The sequence below is a fragment of the Nannospalax galili genome, unplaced genomic scaffold (assembly GCF_000622305.1).
Source record: "Nannospalax galili isolate Female #2095 unplaced genomic scaffold, S.galili_v1.0 scaffold447, whole genome shotgun sequence".
NCBI lineage: Eukaryota > Metazoa > Chordata > Mammalia > Rodentia > Spalacidae > Nannospalax > Nannospalax galili.
This window is the reverse complement of record NW_008355650.1, coordinates 599,741-623,232: the sequence shown is the minus strand read 5'-3', so window position 1 is coordinate 623,232 and position 23,492 is coordinate 599,741. Positions and strand designations below refer to the sequence as shown.

The 23,492-nt window shown below is 46.7% G+C and overlaps 1 protein-coding gene across 2 annotated transcripts in view; it reads left to right on the top strand.

Moving 5' to 3' along the window:
- The window catches only part of Vps26c (VPS26 endosomal protein sorting factor C), a 29,645-nt gene extending 6,356 nt beyond the window's left edge, over positions 1 to 23,289 (top strand). Inside the window, exons 2-8 of one of the 2 annotated variants that reach the window (XM_008853038.3) lie at positions 1,381 to 1,524; positions 3,009 to 3,158; positions 9,548 to 9,628; positions 12,388 to 12,462; positions 15,374 to 15,524; positions 18,679 to 18,831; positions 21,863 to 23,289. In XM_008853038.3, the coding sequence (XP_008851260.1) occupies positions 1,381 to 1,524; positions 3,009 to 3,158; positions 9,548 to 9,628; positions 12,388 to 12,462; positions 15,374 to 15,524; positions 18,679 to 18,831; positions 21,863 to 21,945 (837 nt within the window). In that variant the 3' untranslated portion in view covers positions 21,946 to 23,289. The remainder of the gene's footprint in view (positions 1 to 1,380; positions 1,525 to 3,008; positions 3,159 to 9,547; positions 9,629 to 12,387; positions 12,463 to 15,373; positions 15,525 to 18,678; positions 18,832 to 21,862) is intronic. The other variant, XM_008853039.3, reaches the window with a different exon arrangement.
- The last annotated feature ends 203 nt before the right edge of the window (positions 23,290 to 23,492 follow it).

The following is a 23,492-nucleotide window of genomic DNA, read 5'->3' as shown; positions in this document are numbered from 1 at the left end:
GTTTTGGTCCCAGCGGGGGGAGATTAAGGTGGTTCTCTGAAAGTTTGGGGCCGGCTGGGTCTAAATTTCAAGTGCCAGGCCAGCTGAGGCAACAGGGAGCCCCTGTCTAAAAAAAAAAAAAAAAAGCTGTTTTAATTGGAGCGAGTTTTTCTTTTTTTTCTTCTTTTTTAAAATTAGGCTAGTGATTTACTATAAAGCAAAAACCATGTCACTTACCCAGGTCCTGCTGTAGAGCATCAGGGAACCAGGAAAAAGGTGGGGCAAGTGTGGGAGAAGTAGAATCACCTTTCCTCGTCTCCAGGGGGCCCTGATGAGACTTCATGACTGGTAAGCTTGTGTCTGTAAGGCTGTGAGAAACCCAACACATGCTCCATGACAGAGCTCGACTGTTCCCAACAAGATTTTTGTGGTATTACACCACTTAGAAATATGTACTTTAGTTTCTGATACAGCAGCAACTCTTTCCCTCTTAAACTTACAGTAATTTATAATTTTAATATTTAAATTTTAGGGAAGTTTTTATGAACAGAATTACAACTGTGAGGAAAGTGAGAGTTTAGTGGAGGAGTATCAGACAGTCAGAGAGACAGTGGTAGGGGGTGTTCACGGTAGCTCGTTCTTAGCCCACATGTATTGTATGCCCCGCGGTCACCACGGAGGAGAACCCTAAAGAATGGCATTTGTTTTTCTGAATCCCTTCTGAAGGGATGGGTATGGGTGACTGTATCAGTTACTGTTGCATCACTGTAACAAAAAGCCTGGCAGAAACAACTTGAGGAAGAAAAGTTTGTCTTGGCTCACAGTTCCATAAGATCATAGCAAGGATGGTATGATGGAGTTCATGGCCATGGGAGCATGTGGCTGGGCCTGTTTACATCATGGCAGGCAGATCAAAAAGCAGAGAGAGAGCGCCTTCAAAGGCCTGCCCCTGCTGTGCTACCTGCTAAGCCTGACCTCTTACAGGCCCCACAGTCTTCCCAGATTGCACCAGCAGCTGGGGAACACATGTTCAAAACATGGGCCTTTGGGGACATTTCACTGTTAGGAAACTCTAACACTGGTCATGTGTAATCTCAGGCTGAGCCTGCAATCAGAGCCAGGTGTCTGTGTCCTTGAGAATCAGACCTTGGGTGGGATTCTACAAGCTGGAACTAAAGATGGATTTGGAAGAGGGCAATGGGGCCAACGCTCCGTGCTTACTCTTTCCAGGCCTGATGGTGGGCACCTGCCCTGGGCCAACCCTCTCCATCCTGAATGCAGAGGTATTTGTGAATGTCTGAATCTTTGAAAGAACAGATTGCTCCAGAGATTCTCCTCTGCTGTAAACAAGGTGAACGTGAGATGTGCTGGTCTTATTGGAGGCTCTCTTGTGCCCCCCAGGAAATGCTCTCTGGCGTGGTGGTCATCTCTAGCAAGGATTCCGTCCAGCACCAGGGAGTGTCTCTGACAATGGAAGGGACTGTAAACCTCCAGCTCAGTGCCAAAAGTGTGGGTGTGTTCGAAGCTTTCTACAATTCTGTGAAGGTAAGAGTGTACAGTTCAACACAAATGTTTGTGGTTTTCACTTGCCATGTGCCTTGTTAGCTGTTGTATGTTGCAAGGGATCATGGTCCTCACACTTTCTGTTCTAATAAAACAACCTGAAAACATTCATGTATGTTGTTTCTGTGTTATCAGATAAGATACCTGCTTATGTAATATTCCTAGTGCTTAGGGTTAGAAGGAAATAATCATGGGAACTGCAATCTGAAGAGCAGGGCTTTTCGGAGAAGTTGCGCTTGTGACTTGGGGTCCTTGCCTTCCTCCATCAAAATATTTTATTAGCTGCTTCTGCTTTGTTGAATTTCACTTTGAGGGAAGATGCAGTTAGGGCAGGGAGCACTTTTTGTTTTCTTTATTTAGGGTAGAGTTTGTATTCTAGGAAGTTTTTTCCCCAAACTTAGCTGCTTTTCCTGTAGGCCATGTCTCCAGTTGAGCAGGAAGATGAGGGCTGAGGGCGGGAGAGCACGAACTTGTTGGGATTCAGAAGTTTCCTGTGTTTGCAACTGTCTCATCTTAATCCATTAGCATTTAGAGATGGCCTTCCTACATCAGGGGTTTTCTCAGAGTAATGTTAAACGAAAGCCTTAACAGCCTGAAGCGAGTTGGATGTGGTGGCGTATGCCTGTAGTCCCAGCACTCTGAAGGCTAAGGCAGAGGCAGTGAGGATCTTGAGTGTGAGGCTGGTCTGCGTGATACAGGGAGAGTATCTCAAAATAAAAGAAAACATAAAAGTGTGACGCCTGCAGTGTTAGTCATTTTCCTCCCTGGAGGCCCAGCTGGGGTGGCCTGTGTGGGCACCTGGGTCTGGAAGCCTGCCCTGGTCACAAGGCTGTAGTGCTGAGGCTCTGGGAGGCCAAGGACTGTGGGAAGCTGGGGCAGTGATGCTGAGAGATGCCAGGTAAGGAGCAGCCCTCCGGTACATGTTGACTACCTGCTGAGGCTGCTTCAGTGACGGGCCTGCTTCCCCATTCTGCATGTAAGGTTGTTAGGACAGTTCAGTGACAATTTGAGCAAGAGACAGAGACACATGGGTTCAGGTCCTACTTTTTATGGCATCTTGATGCCCAAGGTTGAAATAAGCCATTTTTGGGTTGCTGAGATGGCCCAGTGAGCAAAGGTGCTTACTGCCACACCTGATGACCTGAGTTCAGTCCCTGGGATCCACATGATGGAAGGAGAGACCCAAGTCCCACAAGTTATCCTCTGACTTTTACATACATACCTTGGCGTGTGTACACTCATGCACATGTGCACACGCACACCAAATAAATGTAATTAAACATTTTAAAGAAATGAACCTTTATTGTGCATACTTTAAAAATAGAAGCAGCTTTTTCATCTCCACACCGAACCCTGTGCTGCCAAGACACCAGGAAGGGAGGAGCATCCGGGCGCTGTGGGCTGACTCTGCAGGGAGAATAACAGACAGGTGCGTGCTGTTGGCCTGAGCTGAGTTTTGTTTACAGCCGATCCAGATTATCAACAGCACCATAGAAATGGTGAAGCCTGGAAAGTTTCCCAGTGGTAAAACTGAAATTCCCTTTGAATTTCCTCTGCATGTGAAGGGCAACAAAGTTCTGTATGAAACTTACCATGGCGTGTTCGTCAACATTCAGGTGAGTTTCTCAATCCCACACGCTGACTGCTTCATTTCTCAGCTCAAAACCAACGTGGCTCCTTTCCTTCACTGAAAGCTAATAGCCGAACTCAAGAATTGAACACTGGATTTACTGCTGAGGCTCTCATGTGTATGCTGTATTGATTTCTCATTTTGCCCTGCTAACTACATTTGGTGCATGACCGTTATTACTGTTCATCATTACATTATTATTTTTGCAGTGTTGGAGATCAGCCCAGGGCTCCACGCATGCTAGGCCGGTGCTGTAACTCAGCCCTACCTCGTCCTCCCATAACCCATGTTTTAGTAGGAATCATGGTATTGCCGCTTCCTTGGAGTCCCTTTGTCTCCTCCGCACTCTTCTCAGGCCACATGGACACCGTCAGGCACATTTCTTGTTGGGTAGTAGATATGCCCTAACCTTCTTTTGGCACCAGCACTAATGTGTCCTTTTTCTTATAAATATCTCTTTGTTTAATGCCCAAAGGCTGCCATTTGAACATAGACTGTATTCTTCATTGAGCAGACCTTGTAAATGGGGGGAAGTGGCCCTAGGACTTCCTGTCTACCTCTGCTACTGAGGGATGGCTTTCACAGTTGCTGTTGTCTCAGGAGTGGAGCCCAGTCATGACTCAACCAGAGAAGGCAGTTTCCTTTATTCAGCGCAAAGAAAGGTACTTTTGTGTTGTCACAGCTCCCCTGCTAAATGAGAAAAAAAGGATGCGAGAGGCAGAAAGTTCGGAAGTTGCTTGATTTGTTTTACTTGATCACATTTGGACTTGATAAATACCATTCCTTTGCTTAAAATCTGGAATGTTTAAACTCTTTTTTTTTTTTTTTATGTTGCTGAATTATTTTTTTTTGTGTGTGTGTGTCTCACTGTAGCCCCAGCTGTCCTGGAACTCACTATGTAGACCAGGCTGGCCTTGAACTCACAGATATCCGCCTGCCTCCGCCTCCCGAGTGCTGGGATTAAAGGTGTGCGCCACCACGCCCGGCCGTTTAAACTCTTTTAAAAATCTCAAAACATGCTGGGTGGTGTCACAGGCCTTTAATTCCAGCACTTGGGAAGCAGAGGCAGGTGGATGCCTGTGAGGTCAAGGCCAACCTGGTCTACATAGTGAGTTCCAGGACAGCAAGGGCTATAAGAAGACCCTGTCCTCCAAACAAAACAAAATAACAAAAAATCTCAAAACTAAAGGTTTGTCTTATGTGAGTTTCATGATTTGATGGGATGATGCACTGTATTGCAGATAATACCTTTCTGTAAGGAGATATATGTTTCGATAGTACACCTGTTTCAAGCAATAACACACATGAACACTTGTATACACAGACACACACTCAAGGAAGAGCAAACTGCTTCTGTAGACATATACATACCAACTGCTGGTACATGAATTTTTTTTTTTTTTTTTTTTGGTCTTTTTGAGACAGGGTCTCCCTGTAGCCCCAGCTGGCTTAGAACTCATTCTGTAGACCAGGCTGGCCTTGAACTCATAGAGATCTGCCTGCCTCTGCCTCTGCCTCCTGAGTGCTGGGACTAAAGGCATGCATGCGCCACACCTGGCTTAGGTATGAATTTTTAAAAAGATTGTATTTTATTTTTAATCATGCGTGTACATGTATGTGTCTCTGTGGGTTTGTACACATGTTTAGGTGCCTACAGGGCACACAAGAGAGTGTCAGGTCCCCTGGAGCTAGAGTTACAGGTGGCTGTGAGCTACCCAACGTGGGTGCTGGGAACTGAACTTGGGTGCTCTGCAAAAGCAGTATGTGCTCTTAACGGCAGAGCCATCTCTCCAGTCCCTGAACATAAATTTTGACCAGCTTCCAGCTTTCTAGGTTGGGAATATTTTCTGAGCAAATCTTTTGTTTTTGTTTTTTGAGACAGGGTCTCTCTGTAGCCTTAGCTGGCCTGGACTCACTATGTAGACCATCCCAGGCAGACCTTGTTCTCACAGTAATTCACCTGCCTCTGTCCTGCGTGTTGGGATAAAAGGTGTGTGCCACCATGCCCAGTGCAAATCTACTTCTTAAGAGAAGCTTGGATAGGAGCTGGAGAGATGACTCGGTGGTTAAAAGCACTGGCTGCTCTTCAGAGGACCCAAGTTTGGTTCCCAGGACCCACATGGTGCCTAACAACTGTAACTGCAGTTCTAGGGGATCTGAAGCCCTCTTCTGGCCTCTTTTGGCAAGCAAAACACTCATACACATAAAATAAATAAATTTAGAAAGAGAGAAACTAGGGTTGTAGCTTTTTTTTTTTTTTTTTTTTTTAACTATGCCAGCTTTTCAAAATAGATCAGGAGTAATGCAAACCCAGCTTCGGCATCTTAGTAACGGTTGTAGCTTTTTGATCTATTCCATCCATCCATCCATCCAATTCATGAACAGATCCTTTCCTAATCTCCTTATTTCACAGTAGAGCAGGTGTCACCCAAGAGGCCCTGACTTCTCTGGTCACGTGGCCCATCAGCACGGATCCTCAGGCTTGCACTTTTTTCTCGGCACTTAACTGCTTGGAGAGATGGTTTAGCAGTTTAGAAGTGTTTGCTACTCTTGCAGAGGACCTGAGTTCAGTTCCCAGCACCCACATGAGGTGGCTCACAACCATGTGTGACTCCAGCTTCCAGGGATCCAAAGTCTCTGGCCTCTGTGGGTACCTGCACTTATGTGCACAGCCCCCCCCCATATACCTACACATGATTAAAAATAAAATAAATCTTTTTCTTAAAAAAGTGCCTCCTTGAATACCACTGAAGTTTGGCTTCCTGCTGCCCTCTTGACCTCCTGTGGGTCACCCTGCTTAGATGATTGCTTAGAGACTTGTAAGAAGATCCAGAGCTTTCTAGGAGGCAGATCTGAGCTTGAGTTACAGTCCTACCACTGCCCTATGCGAGAATTCAGTGTAGGTTTTGGTGATAGGCAGGTGACCCCAGCAGCCTCCCTGACTTGCTCTTAATGGGATTAATGAGAGACTCATTAGAGCTGGGCACAGGGTTTGGCACACAGAATGTACTAGTGAGTATTTGCTGTGTGGTGAACACGTAAGTTAATGGATGACTACCCTTACTTACATTAGCCTTGTAACGATTCTTAAATCAGTATTGTGAGAATTAACTGAAACAGATGTAGAAGAGCTTGGACATTCCTAGCCATAGTAACAAGAGTGTTCTCCTCTTTGCCTCACCTTGCTCCCCACTCCACAGACCACACGATGCATTAATTTACTAAGTGTTGCCCTCACAGTTAACGAATAGTGACCAGATCGGATACGTACGATTCATACCATTCCATTTACAAGTTGTAGACTCAACTCAAATTGACTCAAGCAAGCAAGAGCCCTGGATCATGGAACCAGAAATTCCAGGGGAGCAGCTTGGCTGGGTTGGAGGCCAGGCCCCAGGGGAGCAGCATGGCTTTCTTATGTACTGGCTCAGTCCTTCATCATAGCAGAGCTGGCTGCCATTGGCCACTGGGCAGCTGCAGCTTCTGGCTCTACAGAACACATCTGTACCAGTGAGGGAGGTGGCAGAGGTCAGACCAGGAAGAGTCAAACCAGGCAAGCCACATAGCTCACTTCAGACAGCATGTGGGATGTTCAGGATGAGGGCAGTATACATAGAGACTGTGCTGGATAGCTTCACTTGTCAACTTGACACACCTGGGTAGAGGGGGCCTCAATTGCGAAATTGCCTCCATTGGACTGGCCTGAGGCCTTGTCTGTGAGACATTTTCTTGATTGTTGAGTGATGTGGGAGGGCTTAGCCCACTGGGCAGTGCCACCCCTGGACAGGTTGGCCTGTGTTGTATAAGAAAGCAGGCTGAGCATGGGTCAGGGGAACAAGCCAGTTAGCAGCGCTCCTCCATGGCCTGGGCTTCAGCTCCTGCCTCCAGGTTCCTGCCCCAAGTTCCTACTTTGGGCTTCCTCCCTCATGAACTGTGACTTGGGAGATGTAAGCCAAATAAACCCTTTCCTCCCCATGTTGGTATTGGTCAGAGAGTTTTGTCACAGCAATTGAAGGCAAAGTAGAACACTTACGTACTGCCTTCCATGAGTGCGTACACACACTCAGCATGCACATGGTACCAGTTCTCACTGAGCTTGTCTGGTTTGGGAGACCAGATTGAAATCGCATCAGAAAATATACATAATGCATACACACATCTGTAAGTAAGAAGATCCTTGCAGGCAAGGGATGATTCTTATAAAAATGTCTTTATCTCCCAGTAGTACCTCAAATATATAGGAACTTATTTCATATGGATAGGTTCTTCTTAAGAATACAGTATCTTGGGGGCTGGAGAGATGGCGCAGCGGTTAAGAACACTGGCTGTTCTTGCAAAAGATCCGGGTTCAAATCCCAGCACCCACATGGCAACTAACTACTGTCCATAACTCCAGTTCCAGGGGATCTGACAGCCTCTTCTGTCCTCTGCAGGCATTGCATGACACAGGTGCACTTACCTGCATGCAGACAGTACATGAATACATATAAAATAAAAATAATAAATTCAAAAAAAAAATTTTTTTTTTTTTGGTCTTTTTGAGACAGGGTCTCCCTGTAGCTGTCCTGGAACTCACTATGTGGACCAGGCTGGCCTTGAACTCACAGAGATCTGCCTGCCTTTGCCTCCCAAGTGCTGGGATTAAAGGCGTGTGCCTCCACGCCCAGCAAATAAAATATTTTTTTAAAAAAGAATACAGCTTCTTGCAAGAGTCACAATTATACATATAGTCCAAGGTATGAAAATCATTTTTGACACAATTCAGGTTTTCCTATATGATTGAAGCAACAGCTAACTTTATTAAACATGAGTTATATGAGAATTTGGGTTTTGGTGGTGGTGGTGGTTAAGGATAGAACCCATAGCATAGCCATGCACTAAGCAAGGATTCTACCACTTAGCTTTACTCTAAGTCCCCAATTTTTAAAAAAGTCTGACACGCATTCGGGAGGCAGAGGCAGGCGGATCTCTGTGAGTTCAAGGCCAGCCTGGTCTACATAGTGAGTTCCAGACCAGCTGGGGCTACAGGGAGACCCTGCTTCAAAAAGACCAAAAAACAACAACAAAAACGGCAACAAAAAAATCTGACACTAGGGTACTAATGCCACAGAAGTTGATGTCAAAGCAGCTCAGCTCATGGCCAGGGGTTCAAGATAGTGATCCCAGTGCCCACCCTTCGTAAAGCTCAGTGACCAGGTCTGCAGTGCACATTGCCTTGGAAGGACAGGGCCTTCCCACAGCAGTCCATCTAGCAGTGACCAGCTAAGAAAAGTCACCAGGGGCTCAAGAAAATGAACAGGCCAAGTGTAAAGCTAGCACTGTTTCTCCTGCCTCGTAGTTGAGATGCAGCTGCATGTGGGCGCTGGCGTGCAGACGGGGCTGGGAGGGCAGGTAGTTAAAGGAGGCTGGACTGAGCTGACTGGTGAGTGTGTGGGGCCTTGTCTCACTCTTCTCTTTACTTTGATATGTCTTTGAAATTTTCCAAAAGTGACTATTTTTAAGTATCTTCTTTATTTCTCCTCTAGAATATATAGAAATAGTTTTGGGATTCTGTGGAGTCCCAGGTCTTTTAGGTTGTTATTACCCATTGCTTCTCTGTAGTAAACTCTCTGCTGTCCTGCGTCCTGTACAGTGTGCTCAGCAGGTAGCAAGAAGTGATGGTGTGTGAGGTGCCCGGGGCTGTCCCTGGGGTGCCCAGCACTGTTCCTGAGTGCTACTGGAGCAGGTGGGCATCCGTGTCCCCATGGTACAGAGGAAAGCTGCAGCTCAGAGAGCCTGTGCGGGCCCACACAGCAGGGTAACTGCATCGGAGCCATCTGTTGCCAGTGCTGCACTCTTCCTGTTCTCCGCTGGCTTTCTCCACGCTGTGGGAAAGGCCATCGAGTGTAGTTTCCAGTATGTCCAACTTCAGGAGGGCAGTGGGCACAGGCTGAACATGTTTTATTTTTTCAAATAGAAATACCTTCATTTTGAGCATTAACTCCCTGTACTGGGTATATTAATTTCATGTCACACATTCATTTGCTAAAGTTTCCTTTAAAATATGTTGACTTGGAGCTGGAGATATGGCTCAGCGGTTAAGAACACTGGTTGTTCTTGCAGAAGACCCAGGTTCGAATCCCAGCACCCACATGACAGCTAACAACTGTCCATAACTCCAGTTCCAGGGGATCCAACAGCCTCTTCTGTCCTCCGGGGGCATTGCACGACACAAGTGCACTTACCTACATGCAGGCAATACTCACATACACATAAAATAAAAATAGTACATTTTTTTTTAAAAGTTAAAAAAATAAATATATGTTGAGTTGGTTGTCTCTGGATGTTGTATTGTGAGCAGAGCCCGCTGTGACATTTTCCTCTCCTTCTCTCTAGTACACACTGCGCTGTGACATGCGGCGGTCCCTGTTGGCCAAGGACTTGACCAAGACCTGTGAATTCATCGTTCACTCTGCCGTAAGCCTCGTTTCAGGGCTCTGCTTTGCAACTTAGGATTGCAGCTGCTCACAAGCTAGTACTTTGGGTGCTGGTGGGAGACATAAGGTGCCTGTGGCAGTGACAACGTGAGCGACAGCAGGAGCGTCAATTCCATGGCTTGGTGATGCCCACCTGTGGGTGTCTGCCTCCCCAGAGGACTGCCTGCCCCCATCTCCCATGCTTTTACAGTAAACAGAACTGCTGTGTCTCAGAAAGGGACATCACCTTGGCCCTCAAGGCTGCTGAGGCAGATAACACCATGAGAAACAGTCATAGCCTAGCATGCTTGGTACTCATGCCCTAGGAGAACATAGGATGCTCAGGGTTGTCCCTGTCCTGTCTTCACACTTCTGTCTATATTTTACAGTAACAGTTCTTCAAACTGCCTTTCCCATGCTAGTTTGGGTAGTTGGTCCCTCATCACTGTTGCTGCAGTGACTTGGGGAAGTTGACAGCAAGTCCTCCACAGCCTGTGAGTCACACAGAATCAGCAGTGACAGCACCTGCTCTTGATGTGGCGCGTGGTGACAGATGCATCCCAGCACTGTCTCTCACTAGGTCCTGTCCCTTCCTGTCCTGTGAACATCATTCTCACCTTTAGCCAGCAGCCAGTCCCTCTTGTCCCTCCCTCACAGATGGTGCACCTAAGGAGTTCCAGGCCTGAGCAGAATTCTTGAGTTGGAGCCCTGAACCTGAGAGCTGCCTGGGATGAGCATTGGCTGGGTTGCTGTCATGCATGAGGCAGGGCTACCTCAGGAAGCTGCTCTGAGGCCTGCACTGCACTGGAAGGGTGGGCCTCTCCTCCAGGAAGTCGGGTAGGTGGGCGCAGAGCTCAGATCAGCCAATCCCATTTCCAACTGCTTCACTCTGTGCACTACTGCCTTGCTGGTGCTGGATAGAGCCCCACAGGGCCATGCACCTTCACCTTGCACCTTAGTGACATTTTTAATTTCTATGGTGTCTAGGTATCTATAAATTTATATAAAATATCAAAATATTCCTTTTAGCTACAAAGTTTAAGTTACATGTTTAAAAAGATGAGTATTTTCCTTTTTTCTATCAAGGGACTTTCAATTGAAGCCCGAAACATCTTAAAGTAAACTATTTCCTAAAAAAATGCTGACAGCCTTTTATGGACTTGAAAAGAGAACTTTAAACTTTGTGACGAGCAGTGAGCCTAGCCCAGGGCCGTGTCCAGCACCTGTCTGATGCACCCCACCCTATGCCTGCAGAGCCCTCCTCAGTATGGCTGTGGTCCCAACTGTGGGGACAGCACTCCTTAGGGCTCCTACCCCTGCTCATGGTACTCTGTCACCATGGGGCCTTCGAGGATTGAGTTATTGGCCAGGCATGGTGGCTCACACGTGCAATTCCACTGCTCAGAAGCTGAAGCAGGACAGTTGCCAGGAGTGTGATTCTAATCTACTGTGGGCTGTAGAGTGAGCTCAAGGCCACCCTGGACTGTCTATAAAGTGAGTGAGACCCTGTCACAGAAAAAAGCCAAATGGAGGGGCTGGAGAGATGACTCGGCAGTTAAAAGTATGTGCTGTTCTTGCAGAGGACCAGAGTTGAGTTCCCAGCAACTTCGTGGCAACTAACAACCATCTTTAACTCCAGTTCCAGGGGATCTGACGCCCACTTCTGGCCTCCATGGGCATTGTACATATGGATGCATTTACATATATTCAGGAAAATCACTTGTACACATAAAATCAAAGCAAAAAGTAAAAAAGATATTTTTAAAAACAGTGGGTGATTTCATAAGGCTAACACCCACTTGGCCTCTGGTTTGTAGATTAAATATTGCATTAACGCAGCAGGAAGGATATTTTGACTAAAGAACATGTTAATGAACCCATTAAGCTAGAGTATGTTCCAGAACATAACTCCTTGGAATAATCCTCTAAGGAGAGTGTGAACTTGGCTCACAGGCTGGTGCCCTCTCCTGGTTCCCTGGGTCTTGTTGACCTTTTGCATTCTGATCCTGGGTGCAGTGCCAGTCAGGCTTTAGCGAAATGTGGCTGTGTGAATGGATTCTGGAATGATCTTTCCAGTAGACAGCTGTGTAGCTAGTGGCTAACAGCATTGGCTTGTTCAGGCCTCCCTCAGCTCTGCCATGTAGTAAGCAAGTCTGTGTGCTCCATGTACCTCACTTCTCGTGTGAGGTGGGACCAGCTCCTCATGAAGTCACTGTGCCTCATCAGCAGCATGTGTTGACACTCCAGTGGAAGGTTGCAGACAAATGCCTCCCAGTATCACTGTGCTGTACCTTACATCCAGTTTCAAAATTCTGAACCCATACAGTTCCTTGGAGGCTAGGGAAATGGCTCCATTAAGAGCACATGCTGCTTTTGCAGAGGACCTGAGTTCAGTCCCAGCACCCATATGGGTTGTGTCACAACTGTGTAACTCGAGCTCCAAGGGACCCGGTCTTCTGGCCTCTAGAGATTGTGCATATACAGACACTCAGGCACATACACATACACGTAAAATAAGCAAACAAAAATCTTTAAAAAAAACAATCAGAAACGTCCCTTGGATGAGGAAACCGAGCACTGGGGTGGAGAAATCTGACAGTGTGATTGTTTGGGGGCAGAGCTGGGTTTGTGTTTGGATTCAAATCTCCTGCTCCCCAGCGCCAAGTCTCTTCCAGCTCCTGTGTTTGTTTTAATCAGGGGAGGAAGCTGTTCCACATGCAGAGCTTCACCCTGCTCACTGTGGGTTTGCCTCTGTTTTAGCCTCAGAAGGGGAAGTTGACCCCGAGTCCTGTGGATTTCACCATCACCCCGGAAACCTTGCAGAATGTCAAAGAGGTAATGCGTTCCTTATGCTCGCAGGCAGTGGTCTTCCTAGTGACTTGACCCAGTGACCAGCTGCTGCCTAGTTGGGAATCAGAGAATGGTGTTTTTGCCCAAATTGGTATTTTCAAGTTGATTTCATGTTGAATTCAGTAATTACTTAGGTGAAATAAAATGTTTTTAGAAGCATATTTTTAATACGCTTATTTTTTTCTTTTCTTTGAGACTCTCCCTTTCTTATAGGCTCTCCCCATAGCTCCAGCTGGCCTGGAACTCACAGAGATCTGCCTGTCTCTGCCCACCAAGTGCTGGAGGAATTAAAGGCATGTGCCACCATGCCCAGATTACTATATTTTCTTGAGATGACAGACTTCTCACTTACTGCCTAGGCTGCTTGAATTGGAGCCATCCTCTAGAACTACAAGTGTGCACCATTACCTGGCTTGTCTGTGACTTCTTACCATTGTCTTTGTTTCCTGCATATGTGCCCCGAGCTCCAGCCCTGCTGTCCCCTTGCGTGTCCCCCTGCCTGTCCCCTTTGTTTCTCATAGTAGCCATGGTCTGCACTGGACTGACCCCATGGCATCTGTCATCCTCAACTGAGGCTTGGTTTGCAGTGTCTCTTCCTAGAGTTCCCATTGATGAAGAACTGTCCATGGGAGTGGGCAGTGAGGACATGGGAGCTGGACAGCACCAGACTGTGGACTCATGCCCAGCATGAAGGCCAGGGTTGCCTAGCTCTTGGGCAGACTCAGCGGGCTTTCTGCTGGGTGACTGTACTGGGCACACAGTCACTTTGGCCCATCCCACCACTGTGGCCCACCCCCTTAGACTAGCAGTCTCCTCCACTGCCAGGAATTTTCCCAAGTTTTTTTTTTTTTTTTTTTTTTTTTTTTAAAAAATTTTTTTTAAGAAAAAGAGCGAAAACATACGTTTTTTCTTGCCTGACCCTGGATTTTGCAATGCTTTTTCATGATTAAGTTGAGGTTTTTTTTTTTTTTTTTTTTTTTTTTTTTTAAGTAAATTACTGTCAGAGCAAGCAGTGAATACTACAGTGCTTTCTGGACAGAGCTTGTTATCTATTCCAATTCTGCATTTTGTTCATATGGATTTTAATTGAGGACAAGTTTGGGAGATTTGGGGCTCTAGAGTGATCACTGATGCCATTCATTAGGAGGTAAAAAGGAGACAAGGGAATGTTAGAGGTAGCCTTTCAGAAAGTTCTGGAAGGAGCCACTATGACACGTCAGTAGCACCCTGTGAGCTCCATTTCTTCCGATGCAGGTGCCATGCCCTTGTTTCTGCTTCAGTATTGATTGTTTCTCACAGGTGGGCTCTATGTCGGGGGGAGAGTCCTCTTTTATCTTTTTTAAATGTTGATTTTTGATATGTACGTGAGGATCCGTAGGTGTACAGATCCTCATTTTACAGATCCTTTCATTAACAAGACTACTGTCAACCACCAGCCCTGGTGAGAATCTGTTCTCTGGAGTGTACCCCCCTGAATTTTGCCCTAAGTGTTACATAGAGAATGCAGGTATGTGTAGGTGGCCTGCCTTCCGGCCGTGTAGCTGTTCTAGAGGAACAACTTTTATTATACAGAAGCATTCATGTTTATTGTTGGAAAATGAGAACATGACACTTTAGTGTAAATATTTTGACTAACATATAGTTAATATTTCACAAAACACCATTGGTTTTCTTTTCCAAGTCGAAAAGGGATTTGTGTTGAGGAATAGGATGGCTCACAGACTGGAGGCTGAGGGCAGACTCAGAGGGGTGCGGGTTTGTATTGTTGATGCCGTGACCTCTGGGAAGAGCGGGAGAAGGAATGTGTGTCTGCGGACATTTTCAGAGGGCCCGTCACGTAGAAAGCAAGAGTGGCACCAGTCTGGTGGCCACCAGCCCCTTGTGACCACTGCTACTCCACATGCGGCTGGTCTGACTTCAGATGAGCTGCAGAGAATACTGAGCCAGTTTCAGAGACTCAGTGTGAAAAGAGGCAGGGGCTCATGGATCCAGACTGGCCTCAGATTATTTAGTTGAGGATGTCTTGGAGCTTCTGGTCCTCCTCCCTCCACCCTTGAGTTGGGCTACAGGCATTCCGCATAATGCCTGGTTCGTGTGGTACCGGGATTGAGCCCAGGACCTCATGCTTGCTAAGGAAGCAGTCTCTCAGGGGAGCTGTAGCTGTCACTTGCATCATTCATATTTTCATACTGATTATCTGTAGAAGTCATAACGTTTTGGAGATATCATTGAAATTTTTTGATGTGACTACCACAAAATCTTAAATGACACACAATTTTAAACTTGTGGCTTCTGCTGCTTCTGCTGCATAGTGGGACATGACAGAGGTGAAGATGACAGAGGTGAAGACTCCTGCAGTGACAGTCAACTCTTTCCCCTCAACACCATCGCCAGTTACCTCAGCCAGTCTCCCATGTCTACAGAGAAAAGGTCTTTCATCAGGCTTTGAGAAAACTGCTCTTTAAATTTCCTTGAAATAAAATAATTGTCTTGGCTTTTCAAACTTGCCTAATTGGGAACAATTTAAAACCAACTACCTTTTTTTTCAGGGCTGGTGAGTGGTGCGCTGGACCACTTGTCCTTAAAAACCCCGTCAGCTTCTCAGCTTTCTATATTTTGTGTCTTGTTGCCTGCCTGGAGTGTAGGCAGAGGGGTGGTTCTGAGTGAGTTGCTCATTCTGCACAGGACAGGTCGGGGGTGTGTGTGTGTGTGTGGTGTCGGGGAAGCTGACAGTTCAGCCTCTTAATGTCCATTATTTTTCTTGTGTAAAACAGCATTCCCATGGTTTGTGTGTAGAACAATTGCCCAACTTTTTTTCAGCTTTTATTTATACCGGAGCAGAATAATAGCTCCTTTTTCCTTCTGTTCCTGATGTCTTTCTTTTTGTTTATTGTAGAGAGCCTCACTTCCCAAATTCCTCATTAGAGGACATCTGAACTCCACCAACTGTGCTATCACGCAGCCACTGACAGGAGAGCTGGTGGTGGAGCATTCGGATGCTGCCATCCGGAGCATAGAGCTTCAGCTGGTCCGCGTGGAGACCTGTGGTAAGGCCTTTGGAGGCTGCAAGTGTTGGAGACTCTGCCTGTCACCCTCAGTCAATAGTTAATTATGATGCCTGAGTGCTAGGCCAGTTACAACATGAGATGCATCCATAGGATTCATGTTCTTGGGAGGTGGAGGTTCTCAAGTGCATCTACACTCGTTCCCCAGGAGCTTGCTAAAGTGCGTGTGCCTAAGCTCTGTTTGCAGAGATTCTAATTCAGGTCTGGAGTGGAACCTGGGAATCAGGAAATGCGTGTTTTAAAAATGCTTCCCTTTCCCTTTTTAGTAGTCTACATTTGTTGCAAAAAGAAGCTTCTTTGGTGAGTAGTGAGAGGTACACTTGTCTGTAAATATAACAATACATATTTAGAATACAGTCAGAAATTGCATTGGTCTAGGAATGTGACAAAGGTAGGGCTTTTTTTGTTGTTTTTTTAGGATCCATGACGACCTCTTCAGCCATACATACTTGACGATGTTTACAGTACCATACATGATTTCCCTCCCATTGAGGGGGCCTTAAGTCCAATTAGACAGCTATTGAGTACCCCCAAGATAAAAGTGCCACTACTGCACCAGTAGAGATAGCTGTGCCAGCCACACCTGGTCAAACACAGAATAAGTGACTGTGAGGTGCCCAATCCTAAGTGACACATCTGTAATGCAACTTATATACCTAAGGCTCAAGGAACATTGTGTAAGAGGGGGTGGAAAGATGTAAGAGGGACTAGACACGTGCTGCTAGTTAATGCATTATTAAACAGGGAAGTTGCACCAATGAAATCTCCATAATATGGTAGTCTAATAAGATCTACATAATGACAAAACCAGCTGGCATGCCAAGGTGGATGGGGGGAGGGGATATCACAGGGTCTCAGCTTAAGATGAAGAGAGCTATAGGCAACCAATGGATGCTGAGAGAGGGAGAATCAGTTTTCCTCAGGGACGAGCTCCTGGAGAGGTTATGTAATGCCAGGTGGGCAGCCCCAAACACAGGTATGTGCGAGCACCACTAAGTGGACTCAGTACATTTTACATACACAAAAACACACAGACACACATGTAATAATAAAAGGATATGAAATTGAGAGGGAGTGGGGGGACGTGAGGAGTTATTTTCTATTGCTGTGATAAAAACACTAACTAAAACCAACTTGGAGAGGAAAAGGTTTATTTGGCTTACAGCTCACAGTCCATCATCAAGGGAAGCCAAGGCAGGAACCTGGAGCACAGACCATGGAGGAGTGCTGCGTACTGACCTCTGGCTCATGCTCAACCTGCTTTCTTATACAACATAGGACCACCTGCCCAGGGGGTGGCACTGTTCACAGTGAGCTAGACCCTCCTACATCCTTCAACAATCAAGAAAATGCCCCACAAACATGGCCACAGGCCAGTCCAATGGAAGTAGTTCCCCAGTTGAGGCTCTGTCCATCCAGATGTGTCATGTTGACAGCTGAAGCTGTCCAGCACAGTGGGGCACTGGGGAGAATGGAAATAATGCAGAGACAATACGCACCTATGACATTCTTGAACACTTCCCTTAATTCCTGAGAGCACTACAAGTGTCTCCTAGACCCTTTGGAAAAATGGTTATGGGCAAGATATAACATTAATATGGCAATCTCATTTTGCTGAATGGATGACCTGGCTCCTAGTGCTCACTGCTGGGAAATTTGTTTAAATCACGATGGGCCATGGAGACACATCCCTTGCTTTGAACATGCTCCCCAAAAGTTAAGTGTGGAGACTTGTCCCCGGCACAGTAGTGTTGAGAAGAGGTAAAGGAGTCCTGGGAGTGGTCTTCACAATGGACTACTGGGTTGTCTTGGGAGGGCCTTTTGTAATGGTGACCTCTCTCTGGCTGGCTCTCCCTCACCATGAGGTTCTCCTTCATGTTATCATATAGCACAGAGCCATCAGTTGCTGAGTCTGTCCCCTGTTCCTGGAATTCCCAACTTCAGAACAAAATAAACCAATAAACTTCTGTCCTTAGTTAAAGATAGAGAAGAAAGAATGGGTAGATTCAAAGTAAGACCATGTCTAGCTACTGCAAGTACATGCATGTCTTGGCTTGGTTTTTGTTGCTATAACGAAATCCTTGAGACTAGGTAATTTTTAAAAATAGAGGTTTATGGGGGTAGAGAGATGGCTTAGTGGTTAAGAACACTGGCTGTTCTTACATAAGACCCAGGTTCGAATCCCAGCACCCATATGGCAGCTAACAACTGTCCGTAACTCCAGTTCCAGGGGATCCGACAGCCTCTTCTGTCCTCCATGGGCATTGCACAATATGGGTGCATTTACCTACATGCAGGCAATACACACATACACATAAAAATAATAAAATATTAAAATAACAATAATAGAGGTTTATTTTGCTAATGGTTCTATAGGTAGAAAAGCTCAAGAACACAGTACTAGCATCTGGCAGGGGCCTTCTTGTAGTTTTGTTTTGAGACAGGGTCTCCCTGTAGCCCCAGCTGACCTGGAACTCACTATGTAGACCAGGCTGGCCTCGGACTCACAGAGATCCACCTGCCTCTGCCTATGTGCTGGGATTCAAGGTGTGTACCACTGCACCCAGCTTAGGTTTTGTTTTGCTCTTTTAAGATTTCATTTTTATTTGTCCATATTTGTGTGTATCTGTGTAAGCAGATGCTGGGGTAAGGGTGGGGGGGGGTGCCAAGATGTCAGAAGTAGGTGTCAGAACCTCTGGGAACTGAACTCTGATCATCTGGAAAAGCAGGACGCAGTCCTAACTGCTGAGTCATCCCATCTTGTATTCTTAATGTGGTAGAGGGCATCATAAGATGGAGGGCATCACATCTTGTCTCTTGTGCCAGAGAGACCTCATTTTTGTAACAAAGCTGCTCCCTGTGATCCACTCACCCCCAAAGACCCCACTTGCAGATATCATTGAAGTTTAATTTGGGCGTTAGGTTTCCAACACCTGAAATCTTAAGCACATTATTGCAAGTGCCGTGTGCTTGAAGAAGGAAATGTGGAAGGGAAGGAGCTCTGGAGAATCTTAAACTTAACAAACTGGAGAAATGTATGAGTGTGTTGATGCTGGTTGGCACCATGTTGAAAGGGTCTGTTGACTAGCTTGCTTTGGTGCTTTCCTGGCCTGATGGTGTTTCTTCCCTTCCCCAGGGTGTGCAGAAGGCTATGCACGTGATGCCACAGAGATTCAGAATATTCAGATTGCCGACGGGGATGTTTGCAGGAGCCTCTCTGTCCCCATATACATGGTCTTCCCCAGACTGTTCACCTGCCCAACACTGGAGACCACCAACTTCAAAGTGGGTAAGCTGGACTCCTGGTCTGTGGGATTTGGGAAAGGGTGTGGCCCATAGGGAAGGAGCACCTGGTACCTGGGCCTGCTGTAATTACAGCCTAAAGTGTACAACCCTTGGGTTATTTAACGAGACCTCAGTGAGAAGCTGCATGAGTAGACAGTGGAGTCTGCTGAACGTTCCCCTTTAGGGTTGGATTTGGCCAAGTGAAGATACCGGGATTTTTATAGAAAAGGCTTTATAGTTGCTAAACAGGTAGTATGTGCTCACTGTGTTTTCTCATTGATGGAACTAAATACCTGACAAGAAACAACCAAAAGGAGAGTTTATTTGGGGTCACAGTCTGATGGTACTTCCATTATAGTGGGAACGGCATGGCAAGAGGAGGCTGCTTGATCACATCTGGGTGGATCATACAGCAGAGAGGTGAATGGTGCTGTTAGGGTTACTTTCTTCATTTCACATTTTGTTCAGGTCAGGACCTCATTCCATGGGATGGTGCCACCATTTTCAAGGTGGGCCTTCCCTCCTCAGTTAAACCTCTATAGAAAGTCCCTCAAAGACATACCCAGAGGTGTTTCTCTCACGTGATTCCAAATCTAGTCAAGCTGACGATAACGATCAACCAGGAGTTCACCCTTTGTCAACCTGACACCGAAACACACCAATGTAGAGCAGTGGCATTCTAGAACCCTGTACCCCAATAGGCTCATGGCCATCTCATAATGCAAAGTGCATTCATTTCAACTTCAAGAGTCCCCATGGTCTTAACAACTTCAACACTGATCAAAAGCCATTCTCTTCTGAGACTCAACTTGTGCTCCTATAAAATTTAATTTAGAACTGGCATAGTTCCAGCATAGGCACAGAATAAACATTCCCATTCAGAAAGGTAAGAATAGGGCCATAGCAAGGAAAGACTCCTAAAGCAGGACCCAAGTGCAGCAGGTCAGACACCACCTCCTGTACCTCCATGTCTGGCATCTAGGGCTCTTGGCAGCATCAGGTGGGCTCCAGTCGCCTTGGGTAGCCCCACGCTCCAGTTCTGTTGTGTGCTCCTTTCTTTGCCAAAATGCATGTTTTTTCATGTCTTTGTCTCTCGTTTTAAATCTGCACAAGAGCAGTGAGCAGTAACCATGGCATAGCCTGAACGATGACGTTTCCTCTGCTAAACCGACTGATCCGTTACTTTGAATTCAGCATCACTTAACTGAGGATTAGGCAGAATGAAGCCAGATTATTTGTCGGAGTGTTAACTTGAATGGCCTCTAGTCCAGTTTCCAAACAGCTCTAAGTTTTCTTCTGAAGCTGTGCAAGTAGTCTTTACCACCTTTCTGATGGTGTTCTCGTTTTCCACACTCCTGTCCGAATGGGCCATTGCTCTCCGCTTACCATGTTCTAGAGTTCCTCTAGTCCACAGATCCAACTTCTTTATGTTCTTCCTACAAACCGGTTCCCAAGGCCCGTGAACCATATGGTCAGTTTTTTCTGTTAGTTTCTCTTCTCCTTGCTGTGACCAAGTATCTGACAAGAGGCAGCTGAAGAGAGGAAGGGTTCATGTCAGTTCACAGTTTAGGACTGCAGCCTGCCAGGGCAAGGAAGGTGTGGGTATCCCTGTGTCTTGATACTGAGTTGACAGATACTGTTAGTCTGGGAGGTCTCCACAGTTGAAAAGTGACCTAGAATCATGTGTAAGCAGCTCTGGCTTCTTGGAGTCCCTGGGGTTGTGATTTTGGGGGCCCTGGAAGCAAGTTTGTTGAAAGGATGCTGTTCACTACACTGCTTTCCGATACTGGTGTGAGTCCTCGATGCCATGGGCATTGCTGGAGGAAGCTAGGCTGAGTCTCAGGAGGACGGATTCAAAGGGGCCCAGAGTTGAGAGTGAGCATCCTGTGTTAAGGGCAATAATTCTGCACGTTGCGCTTTCTTTATTGGTGTTGAAGCCAAGTGACTCCAGTGCGTGATCAGGCCCTCATGGTGGAGACCCTTCTCTCCCTCAGTCTTCAGGGCATCCTGCTTAGCACTGCTGCACATACCAACCCTGCTGGGGCTTTTCCACTGGAGATGAACGCCAGCGCCAGCTCCCTAATATGAGGCTTCCTTCTTCTGGGTGCACAAAGTAACCGGATACTGGTTGAAGAAAATGGAGGTAGGAAGGGCTTACAGCGCATAGTTACAGTATCAAAGTAGGGAAAGAGGTAAGTCAGGGCATCGCCAGTGTTGTCGGGGGTGACTCAGGAGCAGAGCCGGACACCTCAATGAGGAGTGGTTGTCCTGATTCGGTTAGTGGAGCGTGGCCCATTTTTCATTGAGGTGCTGCCTCTTCACACACACAGCCCTTTTATTGTAATTTTTATCCATAGCAGTTAAAATCTGATGTCTGCTGGAAGGTAAGAGCCATATGTTTCACAAGTGTCTCCAGAAAATTAGCTATATCCAGAGGAACAGCAGTTGAACTGTATGCTGGTTTTTGTTTTCTTTCTTTCTAGTTTGTTAGTTTTGTTTGTTTAAACAGGGTCTCATTCTGTAGCCAGGCTGCCCTGGAACTTACTGTGTAGCGGAGACTGATCTTAAGCTCACAGCCTTCCTCTTACTTGGTCCTCTCCAGTACTGGTTTAGGGGAGCCACTCTGCCTGGCTTAGACCACATGCTGTTTTAAAAGATGCTTCTCAGTAGAAGTTGGAGACTACCCTGATGCTGTAGCACGGTTTTCAGTCTAGTATTCCATTAGAATTGCAGGAAATGTAAAAATAAGCAGATAGAGGACGTTTCGGAAAGACTAGAAATTCCTAGAAAAGAAAATGGACAACGGGGTGTTCCTTATGACTTGGTATCCAAGGTGACAAGGCAGTACTACTTAGAGAAAACTACAGTAGTCAGTCACATGACCCTCACTGGATTTGCAGAAGTGTGGGGAGACGCTGCCTAGGACCTGAGCAGAGTCCCAAGTGGCACCCGGACATTTCCTCACCACCAGCCCGAAGTGCAGGTGGCGTGGGGTTTCCAGTGAGAATGAGCATGGCTCTCTCTTCTCTTGGCAGAGTTTGAGATTAACGTAGTGGTGCTTCTGCACGCGGACCACCTCATTACCGAGAACTTCCCGCTGAAGCTCTGCCGCACATAGGCAGCGGTGAGCCAGGACAGCCACGTGGCCTTGCGGGTCCAGCTGCTTACCCACCCGCTCGGCGGGCAAGGCCGCGGCACCTGCTCATGGTTTTCTGTATCAGAGAGAGATGTGCTCCCGGGATGGCGGCTCTCCTCTTCCTCGTTACCCCAAAACTCTGCTTCCTACAGGCGCCTTGACTGAGCAGGCGCCTTGACTCGGACCCCTTACTGGAATACGATGGTTTCCTCGTGTTTTTTACAAGGTCACTGCACAGAGAGCATCTCCAATGGATTCTGGTTTGTCAGGTTCTTTGGGTTCAGTAAAGCGATTGTCTGCAGTTTGTGTTTGCTGACAGTGGGACCCTGAGGACAGAAGAGAGCCCCTCTGCCTGGCCTGCGCTCCTCCAGCACAAGGCAGCTCCTGCATGCTGGTGGGCTGAGAGCTTCTGAAGACCCTCGGAGGAGAGCTGAGCGCCTTCCGGGGACGTGGGCACCATCCCCTCTGTGGGCCTGTCCCTTTGTAACATTTTCCCTCAAACCTCAAACTTTTTAGGGAACTGGGAGAAAAGGAGCAAAAAACCTGAAAGAAACTTTCACAGGAGCGAGGGGTTTTGTCAGCAAGGGCTGGCTGGAGTGTTCAGTCTCCAGACCCCGCACGCCATCGCATCCACATATTCCCAGAACATTTTTAAAGGCAAGGTGGTTGTGTAAGGGGAAGAATGTGGACTTCCTGCTCCTGTTACCAGGTAGGTTTGGAACGGTGGGAGGCCATGCCCTCTCCATGGCCTGGTGCCAGGAAAATGTCATAGACTTGATGAGCTTGGCCTGCCCCTGACTTGGGGGACCTGTGCTTTGAGCCAGGAACTTTGGCCTGAAGCCAGTTTCCCCTCATCCTCACGTTGTAATTCAAATTGTGTGGTGGACCTGTTGCAATACATTTTTTCCTGTAAGTCTTGCCATTGTTTTGTTGGTCTACAATTAGTGAGAACTCAGAAATGAGCCATGCCGCTTGCACACCTAACTGCTTGCACACCCACACTCACTGGCCTTCACAGGGTCTGGTTGGCAGATCTGTGCAAAGCAGGCCCACTGTCCTGTCCACCACTGTCCTGTCCGCAGCCAGGGGTTTGCAGCCCTAGTTTTCTTGCTTTACCTGGAGCTCTGCCCCTGGAAACAGAAGACTTCACCGAGTTACCTGACAGCTCAGTCCCAGACATTGTATTTTTGATTTGACAATCTTTTATGCTCATATAACAATAAAAACCTCTCCTCAACGATGATTTATTTAAACAACTGAGTAGCCAAAAAGAGAACCCACACTTTCTGGTAACTTTGTAAGGGAAACTCATTTTTAATTAATTTTTTTAAAATGAATAAAGAAAGCCAAATGACAATTTTCAAAAAAGGTTTGGGTTTATCTTAAAAATACTCTCAGATTGGGTGTGGTGGTGCACACCTTTAATCCCAGCACTCAGAGGCAGAGGCAGGCAGATCTCTGTGAGTTCAAGGCCAGCCTGGTCTACTAAGCAAGTTCCAGGCCAGCTCAGGCTATAAGGGAGACTGTCT